Below are 20,597 nucleotides of genomic sequence, written 5' to 3'. Positions count from 1 at the left end.
TATCTCTGACCTAAGCGCGTCAATATTTTTTTTTCCTTAAGTTTTACTCTATGTCATCGAAGGTGGGGTTTTTTTGGTTTGTTTGGGGGTTTTTTTTCTGTTTATTTTGGTCTCTGCCTTCCATGTTAGAAAGTTTCTGCAAACATCTAGAAATCTTTTGTCTGCTCATTTTAAGGGTGACATGCTAAGAAGTTGACCAGAAGATCTGTGGACACAGTTGGGACTTATCAACTGTGGGTTTCACTATGGGGTGATCCGGCTAACTGCTCTGCTGGAGAACCCCTGATGTTAATACTCTTAGATCTTTCCTCTGAATAGTCAAATTCCCCAGATGAGAGTCTTCCAGTCTCTGACCTGGAAGGTAAAAGCCTGGTTGCCAGAGTTCTAGAAACCACCATTCAGTAAATAAACTTTCACTCAATCTGTTTTAAATACAGTCATGCCCAGGTGCCCTCCATGCCAAAGACTCTCTGGTTTCCATCTCCAACCAAGAAACCTCCAGCAATCTGATGAGTTGGGGGTGAGTAGCTGCCAGGAGATATGAGGATATAAAGGAGGAGACAGGGGGGTCTAACTACTTCAAATAATCCTCCTAATTTTAGTACTACCTACAGCCCAGCTGTACTGTGATGCCACTGATTTAAGGGTAAATCAACTTGCTTCTAAGCCAATCAACTATATTTCAATAAAAAATTAAATTAAATTTTAAAAGAGTTGCTTCTAAGGTTTCTTCACTGCTGGCTTAATTACTTCACTGCTAAATCAGTTACCACACACCCTTCTGTCTTGCAGTTTCTATCTAAAGTTTTGCTATTAACTCCTCTCTCTCCTTGACTCCTTTCTAAAATCCCCTTATTGCTATCTTCCTAGGATTTAGTAAAGGAGTGAAGTTAAACGCTAGATCTCTCAAGTTTAACTGAAAGTCTCCACTCGTTTGCTAACTCTGTGCAAACTGGCTTCATTCTCAATCTTCCATAAACTGTCAATATTGATCTTTCCTAAAAGGTACAGCTGGTCAGAATACACTTCTTGAAAATCCTTCAAAGGCTCCCAAATGCTTTCAAAATAAAGTCCAAATTCCTTAGCTTGCAAGCCATTTCCTGATCTGGTTCCCCACTCCAGTCTCCCCAGTCACACCTATCCACCACCACACTGCGTTCACTCCAGTCAAACTGAACCCCTTGCTGGACTTGCAATGTGTAAGCCCCCTCACACCACCATGCGCTTGCCTGTGCCTTCCCCTTTTCCACTCCAAGCTCTCATCCACCTGGTTAAGCCTTCAGATTCAGTTCAAGCAGGATTTCCTCCCAGAATCCTTTCTCTGTGTTCCCAGAGACACACCCTGGGCGTAGCCCTAACGAAACATTTATCCCACTATCACGTGAGAGTCCACCTCACCTTTGTATCCCCAGAGCCAACCACATTAACAGGCGATCAGAGAGAGAAAAGGCTGATAGGATCCAGCTTCTCAGAATATACTGACAGTCCGTGTTTCAGGGCTCCCATTCAGGGGGAATCGCTAGGGCGAATAAGGTCACACTCACCAAGTCCGGCTTTCCCCAGGCTCCGATAGGTGGCGGAGTGGGATAGGCAAACACAGGGTCCATGGCTGTCCAGTCTGTAATACCCCATTGCTCCCACCATCATCACCTAGCACCCAGCAGACGCTCACTAAATTCTTGTAGAAGAAATTAAACACAGACCACAAGACAGTGTCGTAAAGGTGGACAGGTTTGAAGGGCGTGAATATTTCGATATTGCCTCTTACCACAGGTGGTCACGCGGTGGTGGCGCAGAGCTGGGCATGCGCAGGAGACCCTGGGAGTTGTAGTTCACCAGGTGAACCGAGAAGGCGAGACGGTGCTGAGCATCCCGGGAACTGTAGTGTTAGCTAAGGGGCGCGCTCTGCGCGAGCGCAAACCGACAGCCATTTCCGGGCATTTTTCCGCAGCATTTCGCAAAAGGAGAGAATCCCGGAGTAACGATGGCTACCTACAGCTTGGCGAACGAGCGATTACGCGCCCTGGAAGACATCGAACGGGAAATTGGAGCCATTCTTCAGAATGCAGGTTCGGGATACGACGACCAGAGGAGGAGCGGCAGCGAGAGCGTGAGCTAGACCGACCGTGCGCACATGCGCCGACCGGTGACTGGGAGTGGGGTTGGGAGGGATCCTAAGTGGGTGCAGGGGTGGGTGGGGCTGGCTCTGGGGCGCGGCTATACTGGCAGTCTCCGGAGAGCCCCGCCCACTCTCCACCCCGGCAGGTACAGTGATCTTGGAACTTTCCAAGGAAAAAACCAATGAGCGGCTCCTAGACCGACAGGCAGCCGCCTTCACCGCGTCGGTGCAGCACGTGGAGGCGGAGCTGTCGGCTCAGATCCGCTATCTCACTCAGGTATGTGTGTGTGTGTGTGTGTGTGTGTGTGTGTGTGTGTGTGTTGGAACGTCCTACGCGTGTGTGTGTGTGTGTGTCTTGGACCGTGCAACACGCCCAGCTCACTGCCTTAGCCTTAGCCTTCAGGAGTCCCGGGCAGAGCTTTGGTCTCGGGAGCTAAGCAAGACCAGCCCTACCCAGCAGGCCAGTTGACCCTGGCAGGACCCCTCCCTTCCAGGGTAGGTTTCCTTTGTCACTGAGTTGCATCACATGAGCCACTGGATGGGCAAGTCCTGGGAGAGGGTGTGTAAACAATACGAAAGCCACAGGATATGCTCTTAGAAACTTGACCAGACCTCAAGGGTATGGAGCCCCAGATGGCTACCTCCTGAGAAAAGGAACAGGATTGGAAGGGTTCTGAGGTCATTATAACAGCAACTACCATTTACTAAACTTTTACAGTGTGCCACTCTGCATTATCTAATCCTATAACAACTCCAGAAAGTAGTTAGTTACTGTCATCCCCATTTTACAGATGAGGTTAACAGAAATTCAGTGATATGCCCTAGGTAATCCAGCTAACCAAGTGGCATAGCAAATTCAGACTCAGGGAAGAAATGAGGCAAGAGACCTGATGCCTGGCTGGGGAGATGGGAAAGGGGAGGGGTGCTTCTTTGATCAATCTAAATGTCCTGTAGGTGGCCACAGGGCAGCCCCATGAGGGCTCCAGCTACTCTTCGAGGAAGGACTGTCAGATGGCCCTGAAGCGAGTGGACTATGCTCGTCTCAAGCTCAGTGAGGTGGCTCGAACCTGTGAGCAGATGCTGGAAAACTAGGCCAAGCAGGTGAAAAGCTTGGAAGGAGAGCTCCACCTGCACCCCAGGACAGAACCTGGAGAGCATGGGCTGTCCCGTACATGTGCTGCTGGTCAGAAGCCATGAGGACGAAGGCACAAAAGGCGGGAATGGAGAACCTTAAAGACCAAGCCCATGCCTGGCTGTGCCCTGGCTCCTCTTGCCATGCACTTCACCGAGCGCTGACAAACTCAGGACAGGAGACAGAGACTCAAGACACCCAATCCACTTCCTCAGGTCCCTGCCCCAGGCTTCTGGTAGACTTGGACCAATGAAGACACATTTTTGTTCACTGGAAAAGATAAAATGAGAACTAAGGGTTTTGATAATAAAAACAGTAACACTAAAAACAAGGAGCTCAGACTCTCATTGGGGCATATATGGGTGATGTAAGGGGTTGAGGAAGTAAAACCAGGCTGTATGGCAGCTGGTGAGGAGGGAGGGTGGGAAAGTGGGAGAGGGCTGAAGTTGGGGAGGAACACTGCTGTGGTGTGAAGAGACAAGGACAAGGACAAGACACAAGGGACTTGGGACAAGGAGGTTGGCAGGGATTGGGGCATGCGCTGAGGGGGAAGGTGTCAGGTGGCCATCAGCAGAGAAGCTGAAGCCAGGAATCATGGTAAGGGGGCAAGGGCATGAGACCAATGTCTGCAGAAAGAAGAGTCAATAATTATAAAAATAAGTTTTAGTAGTTAAAAAATCCACATATAGAATTTGTACAAGATATCTAGTATAAGAGGTGATTTTACATTACAGCATAGAAAAAAAAAAGGAGGGAACGTCTAAGAGAGGGCAGTGGCTGGTTAGTTGTGTATTAAACATCGACAAATATGTGGAGAGTGACTACCACGTGCCAGGGATTGCTCTAGTATATTAACTGCATTTGATACTGAATAAATCGTAATCTGCCCTCACAAGCTTCCATTCTTTAAGCATTGGCGTCTGCTGCCACACGCACATAATGAAGGTGCAAATCTGGAAAAGATAAAGAAATTGAGAGATGAGCTCTGAGATCAAGGGAAGTTGGGCGGGGGGAGTGGGGGGCAAGGAGTGATAGCTTGAACTGGGGAATCAGATTCCAAAACGTTGACTATAGATCAGGTACACAGTAGGTGCTCAATAAAGATGTGTGAACTGAACGAATAGCTCCCACCGTCCTCCATCGCTTCATCTCCCGCTCGTCTGCTCTAGCTGCCATCTTGATGTTGCTCAAGCACTGTCTGGCTTTGAAGGCCATACACTGGTCCCTGGGCCTATGGTGGCTTCCCTCCTTCCCCATTTTGTAGTCTGGCTGACTCTCCCCTCATTGCCTGTTGTCCGTGGTGCAGGCAGCCTCCACATTTGCCAGCCTGAGAGCTACTGTGGGCAGGATCCCTACCAAGGAGCCTCTGGATCCCTGGAGGAGGGGTTCAGAGGCCCAGTTTACCTGGAGGACACTGCAGTGACTGCTTCCTCCTCTTCTCGCACAGCATGTAGAGCAGGGCTCCAGTGAGGAGGAAAACGATGCCCAAGAGGGACAGCACTGGCACCATGGCTGATGTCCCAGCTGCAGGACCCACATTCTCTCCCAGCTGCCTCTGGTTCCCCCTGGCCCCAGGCCTTGCCCCCAGACGGTGGCCCAAAGTGTAAGTGGTAGTCTCATTGGTGTGGATGAGCTTTTGGTCCAACAAAGTTGCTCCTTCTGGAGAGATGGGCTGCTGGGTAGGCTGCAGGGTGGATGGCAGGTACTTCTGTGAGGGGGTGCCCGTGGCTGAAGGTGTCTTTTCTGTGGGCTCAGGAACCTGCGTGCTGCGGGGAGGTACATGTCCTTGGCGGGCCACACTCCTGGCGTGAGCACGTCCACATTCTGAAGAAGCAAGGAGTGAGGAATCAGGGCTATGAGGGGATAAGCTGAAGAACTAGATAGAGGGAAGGGTAGTGGGTCAAGGAGAACACCAAGGGAACAGCTAAATGCCAGGAAAGAAAGGCAGGGGCACAGGGGAAACATGGGGAGATGGAAGTGAGCAAACCACAACATGGAACCACTGGGGCGAGCATGCATTCTGAACTGGGAAGTCAGGAGACCTGGGTTGGAACCCGGGCTCTGCTACAAAGTAGCTGTGACCTTGCCCCTTGTCTCTTAACCTCTCTGGGATTCATTTCTTTCAGCTGTAAAGCAAGGATAATTTTAGTACTAAAGGCCAGAGTAGCCAGGAAGAGTAAATGAATAAGGTAGGTCTACGTAGCCAAAGGGCAGTATGGGTACCACCAATGCTACAGAAGACAACTTTAGCTGGGACCTGGAAGAACACTTTGTGTCTTAATGGTTGTGTATTTATTTTAGGAGAGAAATACAACCAGCATATCAAATTTGTGACTTCACAGATGTTCCTGCTTAGGACTAGTTGCCATTAAGTTTTTCAGAAGTGGCTGTGTACATTTAAGATTTATTCGTTTCATTGTTTGTAAATTTTACCTCAAAAGAAAAAAAAAAGGTACAATAAAATATAAAACCCGCCTTAATAATATACATGATGAAATGTCTGGGGATAAAGTATAGTCAACCCTGCAACTTACTTGGAAGTGCACCAAAAAATATTAGGCAGGTTGATGAGGAATAGAGGGATGGATAGACAGATGGGCGTGCACTAAAGCAAATATAGTTAAAATGCTGTAGACTCGATATTGTAAAATATAAAATATATATGCTTTATTATGTACACACATAAAATATAAAAATCAAATATTATAGAATCTAGGTGGTGGGATGTTCACTGTACAAATCTTTCAACTTTTATATATGTCTTTAAATTTCCATAATAAATTACTGGAAAATAAAAATAGTGCCTTGATTTCAAGGAAAACATTAAGTAAATGCACAGGTGATAGGATGAATTGGCAAAAATCCTGGAAGTGACAGTGAGTGATTTCTGGTAAACAGGGACTTAAGTGAAAGTACACAGAATAGGAATGTGAGGTGTCAAAGGGGAAAGGGCTGAGGCAAAGAAAAGTGTGAGGTGGAGGCGGCCGAGCCCTGGAGACAGAGCCTGGGGAGGAGGGGGAACGCGCTCACCTTCACGATCAAAGCAGCGCATCAGTTCCTGGACCCACCGGTCACTGCTGCCTCCACACACACTTCCCAAGGGTAGCTGGAACCTGTAAGGAAGGATGTGGTCTCAGCTGTGTCTCCAATCTCCGCCCCCCTTCTCTCCCCCCACTTTCCCAGCTCTTTCCTCGTTCCAAAGAAGTGAGGTCACTGCCAAGATTCAGCAGTTTCTCCTGGGACTGGGAAATTCCAGGCGGAACAGGGAAACTAAGGTGTGGAGAATTAGGGCACACATAACCTAATGTTATGGGGACTATAGAAGGGACTAGGGGTCCTCCCAGAAGGAGTTCAAGTTTGACCAGAGAGGGTCCTGGAGGCACCCGGAGGCTCTGCGCTCCCAGGGGTGGGTGAGATTACCTGATGTAGGAAGAGCAGCGTTGATAGACTTTCAGGTATTTTCGGAGATGTCCCATGTATTGATCGTTAGGAGGGGAGTGGGAAGAAATTCTTCTATCACAGGGACAACTGCCAGCGATGCTACCTTCATTGCCATCGCCTGAGCGGGACCGAGGTGGTCAGCACAGTTTCCCAGGTTCAGGGGCTCACGCACCGGTAAACTTAGCCTCCAACCCACAGCCCCACTGCAGCCTCTCCCCTAGACCCGGGGATCTGAGCCCCTCCCACCCCCAGGGCTCAACTCACACATCACACTCCCCAAACACGTCCATAATCACACCTGGGCCCTGGTGTTCCCCAGCCCGTCCCCAACCCCAGGCAGCTGGCCCTCCCCCTGCCCCGGCTGCCTTGGGGACCCTGGCTCCCCACTTATTCAACTCAACCCCGCGGCCCTCGTGCCCCCCCATCCCCTTCCCCGGATTCGGGGATCTGGGAACCAGCCGGGTCCCTGACGAACCTGGAGGAGTGTGGCACAATAGAAAGAGTAGGAGCAAGAGGATCCGGAGTTCCCAGCTCAGCATCATCTCGGGCCCGCCTCGCCCTGTCTGACTCCCAGACGTGCTCCAGCCGGTTTCTCAATGGCTTTCGCTTCCTTCTCCCGCTACGCCTGAGATTCTGCGGGAGACGGCGGCCGTCGGCACCAAGGCCGGGCCGAGGCGAGGCGCGAGGTGTCGGCGCCTCCCTCTGGGCGCCCTCACCGTCTCGAACCAGTAAGTGCGGTCAGTACCGTTGTAGCCGCGTGATCGCCAGCCTGGGGCGGCGGGGAAACTCCGGGAGGCGGAGCGCCTCTGCCCGCGCTCCCGCACCCAGCCCAGTGCCCCGTCGAGGAGGCAGCCAGGAATGTTTGAAGAAGGCGAAAGAAAGCGGAAGAAAGTCCAGGCTGCAGAGCCAGGCGTGGCGGGCGGGCACTGCCCACTAGGCTGATCCGGTTCGGCCCGGGGATGTCAGCCCCGCCCGCCCGCCCGCCCTCCGCAGGTCAGTCGGCTGGACCTCCTCCTTCGAGAGGCTTTCACTTTTCGGGCTCGGGTCCGGCGCACTGGGATCCAGTCACGGATCCAGTCACATGGCTGGAGTGACCGCGGCAGACGAGTCCGCGCGCCCAGCAGCACACTGACTGCCCTGAGCGCCTCTGCGCCGCGTAAGACACAGGGGGCGTGGCAACCCGAGGAGCCGGCGGAGGGCTCGGGCAGCCTGACGTCACGCCCCACCCCGAGGTATTTACCTTCGAAAAGTGGTGGCGGCTGCAGGTACCGGAGTAGCGGACCGGACGGGAGGGGCTAGGTGTACCGGGGCTCACCGCCAAACCTATCCAAGCCCAAGATGCCCTAGCTCCTGTCCCCCTCCTCCCACACCCCACAGACGGATCCAAAACTCTTCCCTCCTCACCAAAGCCTTGCCCATAGGATTAGCCCTCTCCCACTTCTATCCTCAACTTAAACCCTACCTTTGAGGGTTTGAGCCTCAAAATTTTGAGCCCCAAATACCATCTCCCTCCCGACTACTCATCCTTAACCCTATCACCCACTTTCAAGTCTGGACCCCATTCTCACCCTGAATTCCCATCCTCCGCCCTGAAAACTCCTTCCTCACTCCTAACACTCATCCATAGATTCCACCCTAAGTGACCCTCAAACCCACAATCTCCCCCATTTTATGACCCAGCCCCAAACTCTCCCGAGTACCTCTCTCTCACCATACATCCCTCCCTCTGCTCAGTCTGGGCCCAGGCCTTGTTTCCCTGAAGACATGGAGTTTGTGTCTGGATACCGGGATGAGTTCCTTGATTTCGTTGCCCTCCTCTTTGGCTGGTTCCGCAAGTTCGTGGCGGAGCGCGGGGCCGTGAGAACCAGCCCGGAGGGTTGCTGGTGGCAGCTGGAGGCTCAGATCAGAAGGCTGCCCCAGGACCGCGCCCTTTGGGTGCTCCACGTCTTGCCCAACCGTAGTGTGGGCATCAGCCTGGGGCAAGGGGCAGAGCCAGGCCCTGCACCAGGCCTGGGGGCTGCCCGGCTCCTGGGAGACGAGCCCCCACTCCACCTGCGGGACCTAAGCCCCTATGTCAGCTTTGTCAGCCTGGAGGAAGGGGGAGAGGAGGAGGGCGCAGGCACCGAGAAAGTAGAAACAGAGGCGGATGGGAAGCCAGCCCCTACCAGCAGGGAGTCCCCACGGGAAGCAAAACCCCCAGGGGAGGCAGACGGGGCCCAGCAGGAGGCAGCAGGTGGCGAGGTCGGCTGCCAAGAGGACAGAGCGGAGGACAAACCAGGGCCTGAGAGAAGAAAGGGACAGAGAAGTGGTAAGAACCCAGGGCTGGCCCTGCCCTGCCCCCACCCAGGCATACTCCCCTTCAAAGCCCTCCTCTGCCCCTCAGAATCCAGTTAGGAGTCACAAATGGGTGGCCCTCAGGCCAATCTGGCCTAAAAAGGTGTCTTCATTGATCCACAATGTTCTTTGTTTTTTAAAATTTGAGCCAACATTTAAACATTAAAAGAAAAAACTTCCAGAAGTCTGGAGTTACCCCTTCTCAAGAAAAATGTAAAGTTCCCACAGCAGGCCCACATTTCCACCCCGCAGCAAATGCTGGTTCTGTGTAGCCGCAGTCCCCTTCCGATGAGGCGTGCCCTCTCTCCCTAGTCCCCTTCGCTCAGTCTCCTAGTCCCCGTGGGCATTTGATTTGGTATCCCTGACCCTGACAGTCTTTGCCCCCGACTCTTCCCTTTTTCCCCAGAGGCGGCCCCCCTGCACCTTTCCTGCCTCCTACTGGTGACGGATGAACACGGCACCATCTTGGGCATTGACCTGCTGACGGATGGAGGGCAGGGGAGTGCAGGCAGGGGCTCAGGGACACAGAACCTGGCTCCTCGGGCCTATGCTCTCCTCTGCCACAGCATGGCCTGTCCCATGGGCTCTGGAGACCCCCGAAAGCCCCGAAAGCTTACTGTGGGAGACGCCCAGCTGCATCGGTACAGAAACCTGGTAGAGGGTGGGGAAGCCTGGGGCCCTGGGCTCCTGAGCCCCCCAGCCTGATGCCGTCTCCACCCCCATTCAGGGAGCTGGAGAATCTGGTCCCAAGGCTGAAAGTGAAGCTAACCAAGACCCCGATGCGGACATGGGGTCCCCGGCCCGGCTTCACCTTTGCCTCCCTTCGGGCTCGAAACTGCCATGTTTGTCACAGGCATAGCTTTGAAGTGAAGCTAACCCCCTGGTGAGCAGCCTGCAGAGATGGAGGGAGCGGAAGGAAGACCCCAACAGTCAGGCAAACAGAGAGGAAGCAGGCTGGGGGGGGGGCCCTGCAGACAGACAGAATGAGGGACAGGGAAACAAGAAGATGACACACACACAAAAAAGCTGTTATAGGCACAGAGAGTACAAACAGACTGAGTGCGTACGGGCAGTCGCAGGACAGATGGACAGCAGACAGGGGACCTACAGACACTAACACTGAGTGCCCACCCCTCCCCGTGACCCCAGCCCCCAGTGTGGCGCTGTCTTGTACTGCGGAGAGGCTTGTCTCCAGGCTGACTGGAAGCGATGCCCAGATGATGTGAGCCATCGATTTTGGTGCCCAAGGCTTGCAGCCTTCATGGAGCGGGCCGGAGAACTGGCAACTCTGCCTTTTACCTACACCGCAGGTACCCTAAGAAGGTCAGGATGGGTGGGGGAAAGTGGGAGCCGGTCTTTGGAACTGGGGCCCCAGGTGCCTGGGAACAGGGTCCTGGGCTTGAAGGCTAAGTGCCTGGGGCTGGAATCTAGATCCCTGGAATAACAGCTGGGTGCTGGGTATTTGGGGCTGGGGGCTAGACCCCTGGGGCTGGACACAGCACCTCTGGAGCTGAGAACTGAGCGCCCTGGTCCCTGAGAGAACTTATGGGATTCGGGAGTAGGGATTCAAATACTTGCTTCTCAGCTTCACCACTAACTGGTGACCTGAAACAAATCGCTTTACTTCTTAGAGCTATTTCCTCAACTGTGAAATGGGCAAACTAACAAATGTTAAAACGCATGGAATTGTTATATGGGTTCTGTGGGCTATGCTGTAGACACTCAGAAATGTTAATAGTTCTCTGCCTGACTAGAACCAGACTCAGACTCAGGGTCCTGGGGAGAGACTGAGGAGAGCCAAAGTCTGGAATCCTGGCCACCAGGCCCTCAACCCCTCCCCTCATCCTTCTCCAGAGGTGACCAGTGAAACCTTTAACAAGGAGGCCTTCCTGGCCTCACGAGGCCTCACTCGTGGCTACTGGACCCAGCTCAGCATGCTGATTCCAGGCCCTGGCACCCTCGGGCACCCAAGGGGCAGCACACCATCCCTCAGCGTTCTTCTCAATGGTGCGTGGGGCCTCTCTCCAGGCATAAGTCCCTCAGACTAGAGGGAAGGACGGGAGAGCAAAAAGTTGTCCGGGTCCTAGATAACCCCTCCACATACACACCAAACCTCACCACTACCACCAGGGCATTTCATGCCTCTCCTCAACCCTCAGAAAAGTCACCCCTGCCCAGCCCATCCAGAAGCCCCATCCCTAGGCAGGTCCCCATTCCTCCTGCTGCAGCTCCAGGCCCTCTCAGGGAACACAGCTCCTTTGGAAGAAGGAAGAGGCCAGGTGGGGACCTCCCTGACACCAGGCTCCTCTTCTTTCATCCTCTCAGGAGATCCCTACCAGCTTCTTCAGGGGGATGGGCCTGCTCTGATGCCTCCTGTGCCCCCAGATCCACCCAGGGGCCTCTTTGGTGAGCTGGAGGGGCCCTGAGGGAGCTAGGGGTAGGGACGGGGACTGGAGGGCCAGCAGACTCGGTGGCTGAGAAAAGGGGCTATTGGACAGGAGAGGTGGGGGTCCAGGCCTGGGGCAAGGTCCCCAGTAACCCACTCTCCCCAGGCTCGTGGCAGGATTACTACACATGGCGGGGCCTCAGCTTGGACTCCCCCATGGCTGTGCTTCTCACCTACCCGCTGACTATGTACTACGTCATCACCCATCTGGTGCCCCAGTCCTGTAAGGAGGGCGGAGGCAGGGGGAGGAGTGCGTGGAGCAGGAGGGCCGGGGGGCGGGGGTAGGGGACAGGAGGGAGGGGAGGAGGAGACCGTATTCTTAAATGACTAGCTTATCACCCAGTCCCTGAGCTCAACATCCAGAACAAACAGTCACTGAAAATCCACGTGATGGAGGCTGGGAAGGAGTTTGACCTCATCATGGTGTTTTGGGTAAGTCCCTCCAGGCCTGAGGGTTGAGCATTTGGGTGTGGAGGTGGATGCAGGGTGGGACCCAGATCTGTCCTCTTTGCCCTTCAGGAGCTCTTGGTCTTGCTCCCCAACGTGGCCCTGGAGCTGCAGTTTGTGGGTGACAGCCTGCCCCCTGAGAGTGACCAGCAGAATTTTACCTTGCAGAGGGTGAGGGCTGAGGGGGGTGCCCTGCTCTTTAGCCCTAACCCTCCTGCTGTCCTCCCAGCTGGGCTCTGCCCTTCCGATCCCTGCCTCCTCTCCCCTGTCTTACCTGATGCATCTCCCAGTACCAAAACTTCCACCGGCTTCTCCACCCCACTCCAAACTCCCCAGGATGACCTCGAAGTATCTGTCCGTCCTGGTTCCGGGGTATCAGCACGGCTAAGCTCTGGGACTAAGGAGAAGGGGGGCCGCAGGGACCTGCAGATCAAGGTGTCTGCACGGCCCTACCACCTGCTCCAGGGGCCCAAGCCTGACTTGGTTATCGGTAAGCTCTTGGGGTAGGAGCATGGGGGAGGTGGGAGGAGGCCCTGGGAGCCAGCTTCTCCTTGCTCTCCTTTCCTCCGCAGGATTTAACTCTGGCTTTGGTCTAAAGGACACTTGGCTGAGCTCGCTGCCCCGGTTACAGGTGCGGGATGGGACAAAAGGGACCTTCTCTCACCTCCTGCCCGGTCCCTCCTCCTTTTCTGAAAGTCTCTTCTTCCCCATCATCTGCTCTACAGACCTGGGGTGCGCCAGCGGGTCCTCCTGCCCCCCTCTGTGCCTGCCTCGTGCCTCTCCCCATCCCGGTCCGCCTGGGTCCTCGGGAGGTACGTGGGGTTGGGAGCCTTTCTGAGAGTGTCTGAGGCCCCGCCCCCACCCCAGTCCCTCCGAGTGCCGGCCTTCTTCACCGAGAGCAGCGAGTACGGCTGTGTGATGGACGACCAGACCATGGCGGTGGCCACGGGAGGGGGCACCAGCCCTCCACAGCCCAACCCTTTCCGCTCCCCCTTTCGCCTCAGAGCGGCGGACAACTGTATGCCCTGGTAAGGCCTTCTTGCTCTCTGGCCACGCATCCTGAAAGGTCCACCGCTACCCTCGTCTCTGCGGTCCTGGGACCCTCCTGGCCCAGCCCTACACCCTGCTTTCGCCGCGCGCACTCCCACCACCCCCGCTGGAGGGTCTCGACAACGCCCACACACCCCTCTTTAGATCCAGCTCACAAAAATCTCTCCAACTCCTCGTTTCCCAGCCCCGCCCCCCCCCCGCCCCCCGGCCCCAACCCCTCAGCAAAAAAAAGCCAGGTTACGCTCGGGCTGGCAGAGCCCTAAGTTTAGCCCCACCCCCTGAAACTCGGAGCCCACAAACTCCGCCCCTTGGGGAAATCCCGGCCTCTTGGCACCGCCCCTGACGGCGCCACGCCCCCCTCAGGTACTGCAACGCCTTCATCTTCCACCTCGTCTACAAGCCTCTGCAAGGGAGCTGGGCCCGCCCGGCGCCAGGGCCCGCGCCTCCCGCCCCAACTCCTACCGCTCCTCCCGCCCCCGCCCGTAGGCGCCGAGGAGAAAAGAAACCTGGGCTGAGGGCCCGCCGGCGGAGGTGAGGGCGGAGAGGTAGAAGTTCACCCCCTCCCCTAACACGCCTCAGAAAGGAACACGAAACCGGCGAGGCCGAGGGGGAGGCCAGTTGGCGGAACACGAAAGGTAATTAAACTTACTTGTTTGAAACCACTGAGTCAAACGCTCATAACTGGGTCCTTAAATGGAAAGAGGATTAAAGGATTTACGGATGACATTTTCTTCCATCTTTCTTCAGTTCCTCGAAAGCTGTCCCCTCTGGGATTCTGCCCTCCTGGGTAATCCCAAACTTCTTCTAATGTGTGTGTTGACAAGGCATTTTCCGGCCCCAGTAACAGGCAGGGACCGGATCCGAGTCAAGCAAGACCAAGAAACAGAAAGTGGCTTCTCTCTGGGGGGGAGAGGGGACGGGGGCGGGGGCAGGGGAGGCATGCAACCTCCTAGGGGCACTCACAACCTTGGTTTAGAGTCAGTGAAAGACCCCAGCCACCCAACTGTCCAAGTTAGAAACTTCATGGCCATGCCTGACTCCACCTTCTCTCATCCTTCACGGCCCATAAAGAACCAGCTCCAGCTGAGTCAGGCTGCTGGTCACAACATCCAGCGGTATGTCCAGTCCCACTGCAAATGCCACCATATCTCGTGTTCCTTCCAAAACAGACATTCAAAACATTACTCCCTGCTTAAATCCCCTCAGTGAACTTTCCTCTACTTTTAAAATCCCCGTGAGTGTGGGCCGGGCTTGATGACTCTTATCACAAAGTATAGAAAGGGAAAAATAGTGGAGAAATCTGGCAGACACCACCTGCACCAAGTGACTAGTTTTACAAGAAATGAGAAGTCACGTTGACGTCATGCTCCCTGACATGATGCAATAAGGCCACATCCCCTCTGTAGTATTATTCCCCCAAATCCATAACTTTAGACTAATCATGAGAACACACCAGACAAAACCAATCTGTGGGACAGTCTACAAAACCCCTGACTGCTATTCTTCAAAAGCATCAAAGTCACGAAAAGCAAAGAAAGACCAAGAAACGGTGACAGATTGGAAGAGACTTAAGGAGACATGACAACTAAATACGATGCAGTATCCTGGTTTGGACCCTGGAACAGAAAAAAAAAATTAATGGAAAAACTAGAGAAATTCAAATAAAGTTTTCAGTTTAGCTAATGGTATTGTATCAATGCTAATTTCTTAGTTTTGATAAACACGCTGTGGTTATAGAAGAAGTAATAAGGAAGATGTGTGAGGAGTATTTGGGAACACTCTACTGTCTTTGCACCCCACCTATAAATCTAAAATTATTTCAAAAAAAAAGTTTAAAATTTCAGACTCTTTAGTATGGCTTGTAAGTTGCTTCTCTTTCTGTCATCCTCTTTTATTATAACTATCTTATTATCAAAGTTTCCAAATATACACAAAAGCCCAGAAGATTCAGCATAATGAATCTCTATGTGCCCATCACCCAGCTTCAACAATTATCAACATTTTTCAAATTTTATTATTACTCCCTGTGATAATGTGATAATATAAGAAATACATATATTTGGTCTGCGTGCCCCATTTCTGGCACAAGAGCTTCTATAATCTGAGTGACGGAGGTGAGAGGAGCATCTTTTGTTATTCATAATAAGCCGCTTTCAACCATACCTGAGTTTAATAAGGTAACTCTAGGTGGGCCCTTATTTAACTTCAGGATGGAAGTTAGATACTAGAGGAACCAACCGCATGATTAGAGAGGGCTGAAACGTTCAGCCCCACCCCTTACTCTCCAAGGGAGAGGAGCGAGGCTGGAGATTAAGTTAATCACCAAGCAACCTGCATAAAAATCCCTAAACGATGGGCTTCAGAGAGCTTCTGGGTTAATGAACACACTGAGGTACTGAGGCTGGCACACCTGGAGAGAACATGGAAGCTCCAGGCTACCCCCTCTTCCCTCACCACACCTTGCCCTATACCTCTTTTCCGTTTTGCAGTTCCTTTACAACAAACCAGTAATAATTAGTAAACTGTTTTCCTGAGTTCTGTGAGCCATTTTAGCAAATTATTGAACCTGAGAAGGAGATCACAGGAAGCCTCAGTTTATAGTCAGTTGGTCAGAGGGCCCAGGGCTTGCAATTAGCATCTGAAGTGGGGGCAGTCTTTTAGGACTGAGCCCTTAACCTGTGGCAGTCTGTGCTCACTCTGGGCCGGGCTTAATGACTCTTATCACGAAGTATAGAAAGGGAAAAATTCCGTGTCTGGAGTGATTGAATTGGGACTTCCCTGGTGGCGCAGTGGTAAAGAATCTGCCTGCCAACACAGGGCACACAGGTTCAATCCCTGGTCTGGGAAGATCCCACAGGCCGTCGAGCAACTAAGCCTGTGCACCACAACTACTGAGCCTGCGCTCTAGAGCCCATGTGCTGCAACAACTGAGCCCGTGTGCTGCAACTATTGAAGCCCACGTGCCTAGAGCCCGTGGAACGTAAAAAGAGAAGCCACTGCAATGAGAAGCCCATGCACTACGAAGAGTAGCCCCTGCTCACCACAACTAGAGAAAGCCTGTGTGCAGCAACGAAGACCCAACGCAGCCAAAATAAATAAATAAATACATACATACCCTATTTAAAAAATAAAAAAGAATTGATTGAATTGTAGGACACCCAGTTGGTGTCAGGGTAGTTGGAGAATTGGTTGGTGTGAGAGAACAAACAAAAACAAAACACCTATTTGGTGTCAAAAGTGCTATTAGTAAAAGCAGCTAATAGTTGGTGTCAGAAGTGAGATTAGCTAGATTGGCCCTAGCTCACAGAAATATGTGGTTTGAGAGGAGAAAGGATAAAAAGATGGGAGATGCAGAACCTTTGATTCCTGGGTGGCCATGTGGTCACCCATGGCATGGAGCACCAGCTGTGCTGCACTCAGTTACTAAAGGTAAAAGTAACAAATGGAATTTAAAATTGGATTCAACTCCCAGGAAGTTGTTTCACTAGATGCATAAGGAAATGCAAACCAATAAGAAAAAAAGTGAAATATACAATCCTTTGGTAATTATTTGTAATAGCTAAAATGAAATTTTAAAAGAGTTCTGGTTTGGACTTTGGTGCTAGACTAAGCTTGGGTTTGAGTTTTGGCCACCAGCCTCAAAGCTATCCAGTAAATAATTAGGCTGGGACAACAGAAAGTACCTCTAAGGCCTCTGCTCACCAAGAAGGTAGTCAGCATGGGGGGAAGGCAAAATCCAAGGATCTACTGAAACCAGGAATATAGTTGTGAAGGAGTTGCTTCATTTTGTAGATTGGTATCATCAGCTTCCTGAAGGACCTTTACTAAAATGGATTGTGAGAGTGACTAATTTAGGGGCAGTATCTTTGTTTATAAGTGCTCAGGATAGAACAGCATGTTTGGGTTGATACAGGACCCACAGTTCACTATTAAACAATCATAGATGGCTGTACGCCAACCAGACACACAGGAGGTTATTCCTGAGGAATAATCCTAAAGCTATCCAGGACCCACCAAAAGTCCCCTCATTAACATAAACTCAGGTACAGTCAAAGGGGCCTGTTATGTATAACAAAAGACACTCCTCTCACCTCCTATCACTCAGGAAATTCCAAGGGTTTTCCACACGTTTGAGCCAAGAATCTGGGATGAAGACCAAAATATGTATTTCTTACATCACAATATCACACACCCCCAGCTGTTTCCCAGAGTGTTTTAAGGCACACCCCAGACATCAGTTAGCTCACTTATATGCATCTATAACTAATGAAGGCTTTTAAAAAATGTAACCACCATGCCATTATCATACCCAATAAAATTAACAATTATTCTTTAATATCTTATCATAATACCCAGTTCATATTCAAGTTTCTTTTCTTTTTTTTTTTTTTTTTGTGGTACGCGGGCCTCTCACTGTTGTGGCCTCTCCCGTTGCGGAGCACAGGCTCCGGACACGCAGGCTCAGCGGCCATGGCTCACGGGCCCAGCCGCTCCACGGCATGTGGGATCTTCCCGGACCGGGGCACAAACCCTTGTCCCCTGCATCGGCAGGCGGACTCTCAACCACTGCGCCACCAGGAAAGCCCTCATATTTCTTGAATTATCTCAGAAATGGCTTTTACAGTTGGTTTGTTACAATCAAGAAATGAATAAGAGCTACACATGGCTTTCAGTTATTATCTCTCTTAAGTGTTTTTGTTGTTTTTCTATAACAGACCTCCTTCCCTTTTTTATTTTCAGTCCACTGATTCAATGAGAAACTAAATCACTTGTGCTGTAGAATGTTCCTCATTCTGGATCTGGCTGATTATTTCCTCTGGGTGTTTTTTTAATCTGTTCATCTATATTCTTTAGTTCTATAATCTGGCAGTTAGATCTACATGACAAACAAGGCCCTTTTAATGTGGCCGCCGCCAACCTCCACAGGCTGATCTCATCCTGCTTCCTGCCCCCTCCCTACCCTCGAGCCAGGGGCTCTAAATGAAGACACCACACTCTCTCAGTGTGGAACTTCCCTGTTTTCTTGCACAATTAATTCCTTCTCAGCCTAAAGCTCACTTCCTTAGGAAGGGAGGCCTTCCTTGACCCCAGATGAGGGTAGACACCCCCTGATAATACCTTGTAAATCCCCTACAGCCATAAAAGGGCAGCCTAGGTCCCTGGTGGATTGAGGGGAAAGAGAACTTTTCCCCACTCCCTTGGCCAGAAAAATAACCTCTCCCTAAGTTCCTGCCATCTCCTACGTGAAAGCATATTGTTATCTCTGAGCAGCGGGATTACTAAGGATTTGTTTATTCATTTTGTTTTGCTGTCCTGCTCATTTTTCTTCCGTGAACACACAGTACTTTTGTAATCAAAACGTTTAATTTACAAATTTGCCCACCTTAATAATTCACTTACTAAATACTGATTGAATGCGCACACGGCTTTGTGTTAGAGATGCAGTGGGGGAAAAAAAACTAGAGAATGGTCCCTGCTTCCATGAAATTTACAAGGATCCCTTACCCCCATCACTCTCTATCACATTACTCTTTTATTTTCTTTGAGCACGTATTACAGTTATTTTACTATGTCATTCATTTATTTATGTTTATTACCCCTCCTCCTCTAATACATACTAAAAAGTGAATTCCATGAAAGGGGAGACCTTGTCTGTCTGATTATAACTATGCCCCAGCACAGTGCCTGGGACGTAATAGCCACTTGGCATTTACTAAAGGAATTTTTTTTTTTTTCCGTCTGCGCAGCTTGAGGGATCTTAGTTCCCTGACCAGAGATTGAACCCCGGCCCACGGCAATGAAAGCACCGAGTCCTAACCACTGGACAGCCAGGGAATTCCCTAAAGGACTTTTAGAAACCTATTCCTGCTATACTGGAGGGAAAATGGACTGTGAGAGGGCAAGACTTGAGGCGGATCAGCTAGGAGTTTTTGGTAGCAATACAGGCAAGAGCTGATGGTGCCTTGATGCTGGAGAGAAACAGGTTAAATCCTAGGGCTAATGAGGAGGTAGAAATAACAGATGGTGAGCAATTCTATTGGAACAAAGGGAGGGCAGAGAAGGAGCTGAACGTTCCCAGCCAGGACAACCAGATGGAAGGAAGTGCCGTGTGCTCACAGTGGGGACACAGGAAGAGAAGGGATGGAGTTAGAGCGGTTGGAAGGGGTGGGAGAGAAAGGTAATGAACTCAGGGTGGGACTTGTTAAGTTTGAAATGCTCATGGGACCTCGCAGTAGAGATTCTGGTAGGCAATTGACATGTGAGATGGAACTCACACAACTAGGAGAGTGGATGAGGACCCTAGAAAGAAGAAGGGGCCTTCAAAACGGAATCCTGGTGGAGGTAAGGATGGTCAGAGGAAGAGGAGGCAACTAGGGGAGGGAGAAGTGCTGAGAGCACTGGAAAACCAGGAGGGTTCAGAAACAAAGAAACGGTGCTCAGCTGTGCCAGACACTGCTTAGGCCAGGTCAGATCAAGGGGAAGAAATGTCCCCTGTACTTCACAACAAAGACAAGAGAGTATTCAACAGAGTGGTGGTGGCAGCCTTGAGACGGCGGAGAGTGACAGGGAGGCGAATTGGAGGCAACAATTGGGCAACTTAGAGAATACAGAAGACCCTAAAAAGAAAATTCAAATGGCCCTCAATCCCAACACCCAGAGATAACCACCTTCGGCATTTTGGTGTGTTTACAGTCTCTTTTATCAAAATGTACATATTTTTACAAACTTTAATCATACTGTACATCATGCTAACTAGCTTGCTCTTTTAATAAAACAATATGTTATGAACAGCTTTTGGGGACTTCCCTGGTGGCGCAGTGGTTAAGAATCCGCCTGCCAGTGCAGGGGGCACGGGTTCGAGCCCGGGTCCAGGAAGATCCCACATGCCGCGGAGCAACTAAGCCCATGCGCCACAACTACTGAGCCTGCGCTCTGGAGCCCACGAGCCACAACTACTGAAGCCCGCGTGCCTAGAGCCCATGCTCTGCAACAAGAGAAGCCACCGCAATGAGAAGCCTGCGCACCGCAACAAAGAGTAGCCCCCGCTCGCTGACACTAGAGAAAGGCTGCGAGCAGCAACGAAGACACAACGCAGCCAAAAATAATAAATAAATAAATGTATAATATGTTATGAACAGCTTTTTATGTCATTAGATAGTCTCTTTGTCTCATCTGTCTATACAGATGGCTGTATATTAGTTTACTTTATGAATGTGACATGGCCTAGTGGGACATTTAGGCAGTTCCTAATTTTTCTCTCTTATAAAGGAAAGAGGAAGTAGAAAGTGTCCCAGCTGGGAACCAAAGCAGGACCCAAGACTGTCTGGGAACTCCCTGGTGGGTGGGGAGTTGATATGCCTGAGACACTTCGCATGGAGTTTCCGGCCAAGGAAGGAGGTAGGCAGTTTGCAGGGACCGAGGTAGAAGCGTAGGATGAAGAAGACAACATGGGTCTGTGTGGGGTGCTAGTCTCAGCCCAGCCTCGTGGACACAGATCTGAGGCCTAGAAGACAGGAACCACAGACAGAAGCCAAAGAGCCGCTGTAAAGCCGAGGGGCATGAAGAGAACAGCACAGCACCTAGAGCCCAGGAAGCAAAGTCATAACGCTTTCGCTGTCAACACGCCA

General features: G+C 51.4%; 4 protein-coding genes across 19 annotated transcripts in view; 2 read left to right on the top strand and 2 right to left on the bottom strand.

Annotated features, from left to right (window-relative positions):
• The window catches only part of PELP1 (proline, glutamate and leucine rich protein 1), a 45,935-nt gene extending 44,026 nt beyond the window's left edge, over positions 1-1,909 (bottom strand). For 2 of the 3 annotated variants that reach the window (XM_012531965.3, XM_033423090.2), the window contains exon 1: positions 1,769-1,909. Coding sequence is in view for 1 of the 3 variants with exons in the window: in XM_033423088.2 (XP_033278979.2) it covers positions 1,545-1,607 (63 nt within the window). In the remaining 2 variants the exon portion in view is untranslated. The other variant, XM_033423088.2, reaches the window with a different exon arrangement.
• A 32-nt stretch (positions 1,910-1,941) lies between these two features.
• Positions 1,942-3,573, top strand: MED11 (mediator complex subunit 11). Its single transcript, XM_004266993.4, has 3 exons — positions 1,942-2,069; positions 2,266-2,396; positions 3,074-3,573. Exons 1-3 carry the CDS (start codon positions 1,985-1,987, stop codon positions 3,209-3,211), a joined length of 354 nt encoding a protein of 117 aa, XP_004267041.1. The 5' UTR covers positions 1,942-1,984; the 3' UTR covers positions 3,212-3,573.
• Positions 3,574-3,899: 326 nt separating this feature from the next.
• CXCL16 (C-X-C motif chemokine ligand 16) lies at positions 3,900-8,073 on the bottom strand. The gene is made up of 6 exons (XM_004267225.4): positions 7,933-8,073; positions 7,168-7,325; positions 6,672-6,810; positions 6,282-6,364; positions 4,656-5,075; positions 3,900-4,204 (listed from the first exon to the last, which is right to left on the bottom strand). Exons 2-6 carry the CDS (start codon positions 7,232-7,234, stop codon positions 4,158-4,160), a joined length of 756 nt encoding a protein of 251 aa, XP_004267273.1. The 5' UTR covers positions 7,235-7,325; positions 7,933-8,073; the 3' UTR covers positions 3,900-4,157.
• A 200-nt stretch (positions 8,074-8,273) lies between these two features.
• Positions 8,274-20,301, top strand: ZMYND15 (zinc finger MYND-type containing 15). 14 transcript variants are annotated; one of them, XR_007473509.1, is made up of 13 exons: positions 8,274-9,000; positions 9,433-9,667; positions 9,754-9,909; positions 10,176-10,336; positions 10,881-11,033; positions 11,352-11,432; positions 11,579-11,695; positions 11,816-11,904; positions 11,992-12,409; positions 12,492-12,550; positions 12,787-12,947; positions 13,333-13,604; positions 19,762-20,301. XR_007473509.1 is itself a non-coding variant. In XM_004266964.3 (13 exons), exons 1-13 carry the CDS (start codon positions 8,364-8,366, stop codon positions 13,502-13,504), a joined length of 2,274 nt encoding a protein of 757 aa, XP_004267012.2. In that variant the 5' UTR covers positions 8,274-8,363; the 3' UTR covers positions 13,505-13,628. The 14 variants fall into 14 exon arrangements, 10 of the variants coding, with proteins under 10 accessions (XP_004267012.2, XP_004267011.2, XP_049558024.1 ...); XR_004481892.2 differs by lacking the exon at positions 19,762-20,301 and adding an exon at positions 14,404-14,654; XR_007473510.1 differs by lacking the exon at positions 19,762-20,301 and adding an exon at positions 13,717-13,872 and having other exon boundaries at positions 12,518-12,550; positions 13,456-13,604.
• Positions 20,302-20,597: the final 296 nt, after the last annotated feature.

Source organism: Orcinus orca, chromosome 19, assembly GCF_937001465.1.
Source record: "Orcinus orca chromosome 19, mOrcOrc1.1, whole genome shotgun sequence".
NCBI classification, from domain to species: Eukaryota; Metazoa; Chordata; class Mammalia; order Artiodactyla; family Delphinidae; genus Orcinus; species Orcinus orca.
This window is presented reverse-complemented; position numbering and strand designations above follow the sequence as displayed.